The 12201-nt window shown below is 45.8% G+C and overlaps 1 protein-coding gene across 1 annotated transcript; it reads left to right on the top strand.

Moving 5' to 3' along the window:
• Nucleotides 1–10841, top strand: LOC137644347 (protein IWS1 homolog). Its single transcript, XM_068377336.1, has 2 exons — nt 1–945; nt 10692–10841. Exons 1-2 carry the CDS (start codon nt 1–3, stop codon nt 10839–10841), a joined length of 1095 nt encoding a protein of 364 aa, XP_068233437.1.
• Nucleotides 10842–12201: the final 1360 nt, after the last annotated feature.

Raw genomic sequence — 12201 nt, 5'->3', positions numbered from 1 at the left:
ATGGAACACATACTCCAGTTAAACGACTTTAATATTGTCATAAAACCCCTAATGAAAGACACTTGTACAAGTAGCGATAATAAACCCCTAATGAAAGACACCAGTACAAGTAGCGATAATAAACCCCTAATGAAAGACATCTGTACAAGTAGCGATAATGAACCCCTAATGAAAGACATCTGTACAAGTAGCGATAATAAACCCCTAATGAAAGACATCTGTACAAGTAGCGATAAAAAAACCCTAATGAAAGACACCTGTACAAGTAGCGATAATAAACCCCTAATGAAAGACATCTGTACAAGTAGCGATAATGAACCCCTAATGAAAGACATCTGTACAAGTAGCGATAATAAACCCCTAATGAAAGACATCTGTACAAGTAGCGATAATGAACCCCTAATGAAAGACATCTGTACAAGTAGCGATAATAAACCCTTAATGAAAGACACCTGTACAAGTAGCGATAATAAACCCTTAATGAAAGACATCTGTACAAGTAGCGATAATAAACCCCTAATGAAAGACATCTGTACAAGTAGCGATAAAAAAACCCTAATGAAAGACACCTGTACGAGTAGCGATAATAAACCCCTAATGAAAGACATCTGTACAAGTAGCGATAAAAAAACCCTAATGAAAGACACCTGTACAAGTAGCGATAATAAACCCCTAATGAAAGACATCTGTACAAGTAGCGATAATGAACCCCTAATGAAAGACATCTGTACAAGTAGCGATAATGAACCCCTAATGAAAGACATCTGTACAAGTAGCGATAATGAACCCCTAATGAAAGACATCTGTACAAGTAGTGATAATAAACCCCTAATGAAAGACACCTGTACAAGTAGCGATAATAAACCCTTAATGAAAGACATCTGTACAAGTAGCGATAATAAACCCCTAATGAAAGACATCTGTACAACTGGCGATAATGCCAAGGTAATTGTTTCTGTGAACCAAGAAATAGAGGTCTTGGGTAAGTGTTGCTTCTCAATGTCTTTGTTTTTTTTTGTTTTTTTTTTTTTAACATTATTACTGGTATCGATTTATCAATTTTAGTACAGTATTAGCCTATAGTTGTGTGTGTTTTTTTTTTAACTTTATTACTGTAAGAGCCATTGTACATGAGCTGCCAGTTCCTCACGGTTTGCATGAAAAATGGACACCAACTAACCTAAACTTCCCCTCCTAACCAAACCTACAAGCCGTGTCCTTACCTACTTGCCTAATGTGAGGGCTAACGCCGGGCTGCAACCTCCTTACGTTGCTGTATTCTTAGTTGGCCGTCATCATGCATACACGTGGCCGCTATCATGTATACACCCCTTACTGTAATCTAAATATAACCATACACTACTACAGTAAACCCTAACCTACTGCAATCAATTGTAAACCATAACCTAGTGTAATTGATTGTAAACCCTAACATATTGCAATCAATTGTAAACCCTAACTTAGTGTAATCGATTGTAAACACTAACCTAGTGTAATTGATTGTCAACCCTAACATATTGCAATCAATTGTAAACCCTAACCTGCAATCGATTGTAAACCATAACCTAGTGTAATTGATTGTAAACCCTAACATATTGCAATCAATTGTAAACCCTAACCTAGTATAATTGATTGTAAACCCTAACATATTGCAATCAATTGTAAACCCTAACCTGCTGCAATCGATTGTAAACCATAACTTAGTGCAATCGATTGTAAACCCTAACCTACTGCAATCGATTGTAAACCCTAACCTACTGCAATCGATTGTAAACCCTAACCTAGTGCAATCGATTGTCAACCCTAACTTAGTGCAATCGATTGTAAACCCTAACCTATTGCAATCGATTGTAAACCCTAACCTACTGCAATCGATTGTAAACCCTAACCTACTGTAATCTATTGTAAACCCTAACCTACTGCAATTGATTGTAAACCATAACCTGCTGCAATCGATTGTAAACCCTAACCTACTGCAATCAATTGTTAACCCTAACCTAGTTCAATCAATTGTAAACCCTAACCTAGTGCAATCAATTGTAAACCCTAACCTACTGCAATCGATTGTAAACCCTAACCTAGTGCAATCGATTGTAAACTCTAACCTAGTGCAATCGATTGTCAACCCTAACTTAGTGCAATCAATTGTAAACCCTAACCTACTGCAATCGATTGTAAACCCCAACTTAGTGGAATCGATTGTAAACTCTAACCTACTGCAATCGATTGTCAACCATAACCTAGTGCAATTGATTGTTAGCCCTAACCTAGTGCAATCGATTGTAAACCCTAACCTACTGCATTCGATTGTAAACCCCAACTTAGTGGAATCGATTGTAAACTCTAACCTACTGCAATCGATTGTAAACCCTAACCTACTGCAATCGATTGTAAACCCTAACCTGCTGCAATCGATTGTAAACCCTAACCTGCTGCAATCGATTGTAAACCCTAACCTAGTGCAATCGATTGTAAACCCTAACCTGCTGCAATCGATTGTAAACCCTAACCTAGTGCTATCGATTGTAAACCCTAATCTACTGCAATCAATTGTAAACCCTAACCTGCTGCAATCGATTGTAAACCCTAACCTGCTGCAATCGATTGTAAACCCTAACCTAGTGCAATCGATTGTAAACCCTAACCTGCTGCAATCGATTGTAAACCCTAAGCTAGTGCTATCGATTGTAAACCCTAACCTACTGCAATCAATTGTAAACCCTAACCTGCTGCAATCGATTGTAAACCCTAACCTGCTGCAATCGATTGTAAACCCTAACCTAGTGCAATCGATTGTAAACCCTAACCTACTACAATCGATTGCAAACCCTAACCTAGTGCAATAGATTGTAAACCCTAACCTACTGCAATCGATTGTCAACCCTAACCTACTAAATCTTCTCACTTCTAACCTCAAATGTCTTCTAACTTAACCCACCCTACTTAAGCTAAAACTACCTATGTGAACCGTATGACACAAAGTTAAATTAAATTTTCAATTTTGAATAACCATAGGTGAATGTGATCTGTAATGTTTTTCTTACCTTTAGCCACCACTGTTTTTTTTTCAGTTTATAGGTCTTATTGCCTATAAAAATGACACTATAATTTAGTACTACGGGTATTCTTATGATGATAAAAGCAAAGAAACGTGATCACAGTTTTGCAATGTGACAGACTATGTTTGATGCTCATAAGTCAGTTTGATGATGATACATATTTTTGTTACATTACCACATTATAATAGTGTTATTTTTCTACAATTTACTATAAAAAATATTGTTAAGTCCTCAAAATTAATTTCGTTAAGAGAGCTCTTATTCAAGTTTTTATTCATTTATATTACTTGCAAATATTATGTTATTACTATGAATTTCTTGTAAGTTTTTAAATTAACGGATTTGATTCTATATAAAATGAGATAAAAATCATTTAAATACAATTCTGGAAAGATAAAATATGGTTTGTTAAAGTTGCAAAGATGATGTTTTTTTGGCTATTTTTACTTATGGTGCTTTTTGCCCTTATCAAATCTCATATTTTATATTTTTCAATATTAATCTTACCCGATAATCATGTAGCTGTCAACTCCGTTGCCCGACAGAATTCTACGGACGGGATACGCCAGCGATCGCTATACAAGAGGGGGTGTACTCACCAGCGCCATCTGTGGCCAGGTACTGCAGTACTTCTTGTCAACACCACCTCAATTTTTCCTCTGTCGTGCTTTCGGCAAGACCTACATGGATACGCTTATGATTTTGGAGTCTTTGTTCACGGTTTTGGTGAAGTATTGCTCTGAGATTTCAGCTTTCGCTATACAGGAAGCTTTTCCCTTAGCTTAGATAGCTTTTGAATTGATTTTGATTAATGGTATAACGATCTTTGCTTTAATTTGGAAACCCCCCCTCTCTGATTCAAGATGTCCGACCTTTCTCAAGCTCCTACCCAAAGACGATGTAGTGTTAGGACTTGTAATAGGCGTCTTCCGAAGGCCGCGGTTGATCCTCACACCGTTTGTTCCGACTGTAGGGGAAAATCCTGTCAGTTGGAAGATCGATGTGAGGAATGTGCCGGGCTTTCGGAATTTGATTTTATTGAATTCCTCAAGTATACGACTAAGTTAGAGAGGGAGAGAGTTAGGAGGAGTTCTGCTCGCTCTTTGCTTTATTCCTCCCCCCATGATCCTCAACCTTTTCCTCCCCCTGTAGTGGCTACCCCCGAACCTATTATTAGTGCTCAGCCTGATATGTCAGATGTTTTACGTGCCATTCAGGCTTTAGGTGATAAGGTGGAGTCGGTAGTGAGTGACCACAAGTTTCTCTTGGCAGATGTCAAGGAACTTAAAGTGAAAAGTGCAGTGGGAAGTGGTAGTGCCAGTGCTGTGCCTAGTGTCAGTGTCAGTGTTGCGCATGAGGATACTTCTGTGCGTGCCAGTCGTCCTCCCAGTCCGGGACCTCTTGCAAGCTCCCAAGCCCAGGGGAGAAGCAATGTCGAAGGGCAAAAGGGTTCGGCAGGCCTTGATCGGCGCACAGTAGTATCCTCAGTGGTTGTGGGCGTATCTTATAGAGATCGTCACTTCCACTCTCAGACGATTGAGCCCTTAATTTCCTCGTCTGCAGAAGATGTTTCCGGGAGGAAACGCTGGACCCAGGTCTCAAGGCCTCTTAAGCGTAAGGTCCAGACCGCGCGAGTCCAACAGCCCAGGTGTAGCCACTGGGCTAGTTCGGACTCGCCGCAGTCATCGGATGGCTGCACGCCTCCTAAGAGAGGTAAAGCGATGCCTCAACAGACCTCAACTTCTGTTAAAGCTATGCCTCAACAGACCTCAACTTCTGTTGATCCCAAGTTGGCTATGCTGCAGACTATGCAGTCGCAGCTTGCGGTGTTGATGCAGGAGTTTCAGGCAGAGAAGGTTAACACACCTCCTCCTGCGAGCGCTCCTCCACCTCTGCGCAGTCCAGCCTGCCAGACGTATGATGTTGAGGCTCCTCAAGCTACCTCCATGCGTGAGCTGCCGCATTGGGAGTTGCCAGATACCAGCGCTGTGCAGCAACCTCCACTTTCCTTGAGGCAGGAGCCTCTTGCCACGCGGCAACCTCCTCAACACTTGGGGCAGGAGCTTTATGCTTTGCAGCAACCTCCTCTACCCTTGAGGCAGGAGCCTCATGCGTTGCAACCATCCTCGAGGCAGCAACCTCTTGCGGTGCGACAACCTCCACCATCCTTGAGGCAGCAACCTCAACTCTTGCGGCAGCCACCTCCACTTTCCTCGAGGCGAGAACCTCAACTCTCGAGGCAAGCACCTCAACTCTTGAGGCAAGAACCTCAACTCGTGAGACAAGAGCCTCTCTCTGCGCAGCCACCTCAACCCTTGAGGCAAGCGCAACTCTTGAGGCAGGAACCTCATGCTATGAGGCAGCCACCTCAACGCATGCAGCAACCACATTCTTCTCAGCTTGAGCCGCTTCCCATTCAACTTGAACCGCAGACTATGCAGCATGAGCCTCATGCTTTACAGCATTCGCCTCTCACCACGCTTGCTCCTCAGACCCCCGCAGAACCTCCTTCATCCCAGCCTCATGACTTTGTCATTACCAGCCCTCATCCTCTTCAGCAGAGACTTGAGGATGAATCCGCAAGTGCGCATGCACCTGTTCTTCAGGATTCAGCCATTCAGCATACCGCTTTATCGTTACCTCTCGCTTCTCAACCCTCAGGTGATGAGGTTTCTGAGGATGAAGCTGCTCACCTGGATGATCCTTCATCTGATGTGGAGGAACCCAAGTCATTGCCACCCTCCATTGACTTTCGCAAGGTCCTTACTCTGTTCCGAGAGTTATACCCTGAACACTTTGTTTCTGCTACCCCTCGTTCTCCTCCATCCGAGTTCTCTCTAGGCATGCAACCTATTAAGTCTGCCTACACTAAGCTTGTCTTCGCTAGATCATCAAAGAGAGCTTTGAGAATGTTAGGGGATTGGTTGCAGTCCAAGCAGCAACTGGGAAGGACGTCTTTTATGTTTCCGCCTCCTAAGCTGACTTCTAAGGCGGGCGTCTGGTATGCCACGGGAGAGGAACCAGGCTTGGGGGTCCCTGCCTCTGCCCAGGCTGACTTCTCAAGTTTGGTTGACTCTCCACGAAGGTCAGCTATGAGACGCTCTAAGGTCTGCTGGACCTTTTCTGACCTGGACCACTTCTTAAAGGGAGTCTTTCGCGCCTTTGAAATTTTTAATTTCCTCGACTGGTGCCTGGGGGCCTTGAGCAAGAAGACTGCCCCTTCTGACAAAGACTCGGCCATGCTGATCATGTCCTGTATGGACAAAGCAATTCGCGATGGTTCCGGAGAACTTGCCTCTATGTTTGTATCGGGAGTCCTCAAGAAAAGGGAACAACTTTGCTCCTTCCTTTCCACTGGTATCACCTCTTGCCAAAGGTCACAGTTACTTTTTGCTCCTCTTTCTAAGTTCCTGTTTCCTGAGGATCTTATCAAGGAAATGTCTGCGGCTCTTATACAGAAGGATACGCATGACCTCGTGGCCTCTTCAGCACGGAAGGCTAAGGTTGCACCTTCAGTACCAAGAACTTACCGCACCCCAGTGGCTGATACTCCTGCTACCAGATTTATTCCGCCCTTTCGTGGCAGAGCCCCCAGCCGAGGAAGTACCCGCCCAGACGGTCACAGGGGCAGGTCCAAGAAAGGTACCAAGTCTTCGAAAAGCAAACATTGACTCTCCTCCTCTCCAGACAGCTGTAGGAGCCAGACTCAAGACCTTCTGGCAAGCTTGGGAAAGAAGAGGTGCAGACGCCCAGTCTGTCAAGTGGCTAAGGGAGGGTTACAGGATCCCATTCTGCCGCAATCCCCCTCTGACCACTTCTCCCATCAACCTCTCTCCCAACTACAAGGAAAAGGACAAGAGGCTAGCGTTACATCAAGAGGTGTCGCTCCTGTTACAGAAGGAGGCAGTGGTGATAGTCCGGGATCATCATTCCCCGGGCTTTTACAACCGTCTCTTCCTGGTGGCCAAGAAGACAGGAGGTTGGAGACCGGTGCTGGACGTCAGTGCGCTCAATGCTTATGTCACCAAGCAGACGTTCACTATGGAGACGACGAAGTCGGTCCTAGCAGCGGTCAGGCAGGAGGACTGGATGGTCTCGTTGGATCTGAAAGACGCCTACTTTCACGTCCCCATTCATCCAGACTCCCAACCTTTTCTGAGATTCGTTTTTGGAAAGGTTGTGTACCAATTCCAAGCCCTGTGTTTTGGCCTAAGCACGGCACCTCTGGTGTTTACGCGACTGATGAGGAATATTGCGAAATTCCTCCACTTGGCGGACATCAGAGCCTCCCTTTATTTAGACGACTGGCTTTTAAGAGCCCCCACAAGTCGTCGCTGTCTGGAGAGTCTCAGATGGACTTTGGACTTGACCAAGGAACTGGGTCTTTTGGTCAACTTAGAGAAGTCCCAGCTCATTCCTTCCCAAACCATCGTTTACCTGGGAATGGAGATTCGGAGTCAAGCTTTTCGGGCTTTTCCGTCGGCCCCAAGAATCAACCAAGCCCTAGAGTGCATCCTGAGCATGCTGAAGAGGAACAGATGCTCGGTGAGACAGTGGATGAGTCTAACAGGGACCCTGTCATCGTTAGCCCTGTTCACCGAGTTAGGGAGACTCCACCTCCGCCCCCTTCAATACCATCTAGCAGCTCACTGGGACAAGAATATGACGCTCGAAGCGGTCTCTATTCCTGTTACCAAAGAGATGAAGACTACTCTCATGTGGTGGAAGAGCAACATCCTTCTCAAGGAGGGTCTCTCGTTAGCTGTTCAGACACCCAATCTTCATCTCTATTCGGACGCATCAGACTCTGGCTGGGGCGCGACCTTGGATGGACAGGAATGCTCGGGAACATGGAACAAGGAACAGGAAACGCTTCACATCAATTGCAAGGAGTTGTTGGCAGTACATCTGGCCTTAATGAACTTCAAGTCCCTCCTGCTAAACAAGGTGGTGGAGGTGAACTCCGACAACACCACAGCCTTGGCGTACATCTCCAAGCAGGGAGGGACTCATTCGAGGAAGCTGTACGAGATAGCAAGGGACCTCCTCATTTGGTCAAGAAGTCGAAACCTCACGCTGGTAACGAGATTCATTCAAGGCAATATGAATGTCTCGGCAGATCGCCTCAGCAGGAAGGGTCAAGTCATCCCCACAGAATGGACCCTTCACAAGAACGTGTGCAACAGGCTTTGGGCCTTGTGGGGTCAGCCAACGATAGATCTGTTCGCTACCTCGATGACCAAGAGGCTCCCATTGTACTGTTCCCCAATCCCAGACCCGGCAGCAGTTCACGTGGATGCTTTTCTGCTGGATTGGTCCCACCTCGATCTATATGCATTCCCGCCGTTCAAGATCATCAACAGAGTTATTCAGAAGTTCGTCTCTCACGAAGGGACACGGCTGACGTTGGTTGCTCCCCTTTGGCCTGCAAGAGAATGGTTCACAGAGGTACTGCAATGGCTGGTCGACGTTCCCAGGACTCTCCCTCTAAGAGTGGACCTTCTACGTCAACCTCACGTAAAGAAGGTACACCCAAGCCTCCACGCTCTTCGTCTGACTGCCTTCAGACTATCGAAAGACTCTCTAGAGCTAGAGGCTTTTCGAAGGAGGCAGCCAGAGCGATTGCCAGAGCAAGGAGGATATCCACTCGCAGAGTCTATCAATCCAAGTGGGAAGTCTTCCGAAGCTGGTGCAGAGCCAATGCAGTTTCCTCTACCAGTACCTCTGTAACCCAAGTTGCTGACTTCCTGTTGCATCTTAGGAATGTTAGATCTCTTTCGGCTCCTACGATCAAAGGGTACAGAAGTATGTTGGCAACAGTTTTCCGCCACAGAGGCTTGGATCTTTCCTCCAACAAAGATCTACAGGACATCCTTAAGTCTTTCGAGACCTCTAAAGAACGTCGCTTGTCCACTCCAGGCTGGAATCTAGACATAGTCTTAAGGTTCCTTATGTCTCCTAGATTTGAACCTCTCCAGTCAGCCTCTTTCAAAGACCTTACTCTCAAAACTCTTTTCCTCGTCTGCCTTGCAACAGCCAAAAGAGTTAGTGAGGTTCACGCCTTCAGCAGGAACATAGGATTCACATCCGAAACAGCTACATGTTCCTTACAGCTCGGGTTTTTGGCAAAAAATGAACTTCCTTCACGTCCTTGGCCTAGATCGTTCGAAATTCTTAGCCTTTCCAACATGGTGGGTAACGAGCTAGAGAGAGTTCTTTGCCCTGTCAGAGCTCTAAAGTACTATCTTAAAAGGTCAAAACCTATACGAGGACAATCAGAGGCCTTATGGTGTGCCATTAAGAAACCTTCGATGCCTATGTCCAAGAACGCAGTTTCGTATTACATAAGGCTTCTGATTAGAGAAGCTCATTCTCACATGAAGGATGAAGACCTTGCTTTGCTGAAGGTAAGGACACACGAAGTGAGAGCTGTGGCTACTTCGATGGCCTTCAAACAGAACCGTTCTCTGCAGAGTATTATGGATGCAACCTATTGGAGGAGCAAGTCAGTGTTTGCATCATTCTATCTCAAAGATGTCCAGTCTCTTTACGAGAACTGCTACACCCTGGGACCATTCGTAGCAGCGAGTGCAGTAGTAGGTGAGGGCTCAGCCACTACATTCCCTTAATCCCATAACCTTTTTTAACCTTTCTCTTGAATGCTTTTATTGTTGTTTTTGGGTTGTTACGGTAGGCTAAGAAGCCTTCCGCATCCTAGTTGATTTGGCGGGTGGTCAATTCTTTCTTGAGAAGCGCCTAGGTTAGAGGTTGTGTAGAGGTCCTTTAGTATGGGTTGCAGCCCTTTATACTTCAGCACCTTAGAGTTGTTCAGCCTCCTAAGAGGAACGCTGCGCTCAGTAAGGAAGACGAACTTATTAAAGGCAGAGTAATGGTTCAAGTCGACTTCCTTACCAGGTACTTATAATTTCATTGTTATTTTGAATAACTGATAATATGAAATACGGGATACTTAGCTTCTTGATTAACATGTACACTGGTTTTCACCCACCCCCCTGGGTGTGAATCAGCTACATGATTATCGGGTAAGATTAATATTGAAAAATGTTATTTTCATTAGTAAAATAAATTTTTGAATATACTTACCCGATAATCATGATTTAATTGACCCACCCTTCCTCCCCATAGAGAACCAGTGGACAGAGGAAAAATTGAGGTGGTGTTGACAAGAAGTACTGCAGTACCTGGCCACAGATGGCGCTGGTGAGTACACCCCCCTCTTGTATAGCGATCGCTGGCGTATCCCGTCCGTAGAATTCTGTCGGGCAACGGAGTTGACAGCTACATGATTATCGGGTAAGTATATTCAAAAATTTATTTTACTAATGAAAATAACATATCTTTCATACATGTTCTATAATTTTGGAGAACAAAATTAAATGATTAAGCCACAATAACATCTGACCTCATATTTTTTTCTAGCAAGTTGCATTGAAGGACAACAATTCAACTTTAAAATGACACTTGAAATTAGATTCAAGCCAAGAAAAGTAACTTTCATTCACCAATCAATGAAAAATCTTACTAAAAACAAATGGGGTTATCAATTTATGGAATTAAGTTTTAATTGAATTTTTTTCCGTAACTGATATACAAACATACGCTTTTTATTAGGGGTTATCACTTTCGCAAAGCAGAAAGGAGGAGCCGTTAATATTTAGTGTTGGCGTGCAGGAGAGCACTTGCAAATTGGAGAGCGCAGGCGCGCAGGAGAACAGCAATACGCACGTGAGCGCTGCTGGGCAGGAGAGCGCTGAAGGATAGGCAAGTGCTGCCGAATTTCGAGCACTGGTGCGTGGGCAGCTGAGGGTCCTTAGGGCGATATGGTTGCATTAGTTGGCGAGCAGGAGGTCGCTGGCAAACAGAAGATCGCTGGTGAGCTGGCTGTGGCACCGATGGACATGGAAGCGCTGAAGAGCATTGACACATGGGCGAACGATGTCGGTTTTGAAGGGGCTCTAGTGCTGGAGGGCGCTGACAATATTTTGGTGAGTGCTGAAACACTGAAGGGTGCTGGTGCGCTTACGAGGTGTAGCATGAGCAGGCAGGTGATGAGACGGAGACAGGAACGGCGAAGGCAGGTCAGCAAGTCGGCAATGAGAAAAAACAAGAACTGGGGTTTTTCCTTCTTGCCTATCTGCTGACTTGCCTTCTCCGTTCCTGTCTCCGTCTTATCGCCTGCCTGCTCGTGCCGTACCTCGTAAGTGCGCCAGCGCCCTTCAGTGTTTCAGCGCTCAACAAAAGATCGTCAGCGCCCTCAAGCACTACAGCCCCTTCAAAACCGACATCGTTCGCCCACGTGCCAGTGCTCTTCACTGCTTCCGTGTCCATCGGTGCCACAGTCAGCTCACCAGCAATCTTCTGTTCGCCAGCGACCTCCTGCTCGCCAACTAATACAACCTCATTGCTCTAAGGACCCTCAGCTGTCCACGCACCAGCGCTCGACAATTCGACAGCACTCGCCTATCTTTCAGCGCTCTCCAATTTGCAAGGGCTCTCCAATTTGCAAGCGCTCTCCTACACGCCAGTGTTCTCCTATGCACCAGCACTTCCTGCACCGATTCTCCAACTCACCAGTGAGCAACTGGGCATCCGCGCTGTCCTAAGCTCTAGTGCTCACCTACGCGCCAGTGTTCACCTGCGCGCTCGTGCCCTCCTGCGCTTTGACACTCAACCTGCCAGCATTCACCAGCGCGCTCGCGCTCTTTTGTACATTCTCCTGCGCATCCGCGCTCTCATGCACTCCAGCACTATCCTGCACTGTCGCGCGAAAAAAGAGCAGGACCTTCAGTCCTCTGATTTTAAAGAACGAGACAGGTCATCATCGCCTCATTCCTCTATCCGCAAGCGCATTACAACGCGCCCTCCAGGGAGAGGGAAAAGCTTCACTAAAGGGTTCAGGATCCCGAAGATCTGATTTCGAAGGCGGACCCACCATCACCATCATCCATCGAGACTCCTCAAAGGGAACCATTGGCGCCCTTCTTTTCGAGGAATCTGTCTGATAGCGCTACCATGAACAACCTGCCCTGGTTTGGCTCTATGGTCAGAGCAGTAAGGCGTGACTTAGGGTCTGACGTACATTCCAGTTGCATCAGCAGATCAATCTGTAAGTACCTCTTCT

This window comes from Palaemon carinicauda, chromosome 7 (assembly GCF_036898095.1).
Source record: "Palaemon carinicauda isolate YSFRI2023 chromosome 7, ASM3689809v2, whole genome shotgun sequence".
NCBI classification, from domain to species: domain Eukaryota; kingdom Metazoa; phylum Arthropoda; class Malacostraca; order Decapoda; family Palaemonidae; genus Palaemon; species Palaemon carinicauda.
This window is presented reverse-complemented; position numbering and strand designations above follow the sequence as displayed.

What these genes read in the sequence shown, in the direction of transcription:
- LOC137644347 (XM_068377336.1), top strand. Translation starts at nt 1, where the DNA reads ATGGAACACATACTCCAGTTAAACGACTTTAATATTGTCATAAAACCC. An exon ending in CAACTGGCGATAATGCCAAG is followed by an intron (nt 946 to 10,691) that starts GTAATTGTTTCT and finishes GCTTTTTATTAG; the next exon opens with GGGTTATCACTTTCGCAAAG.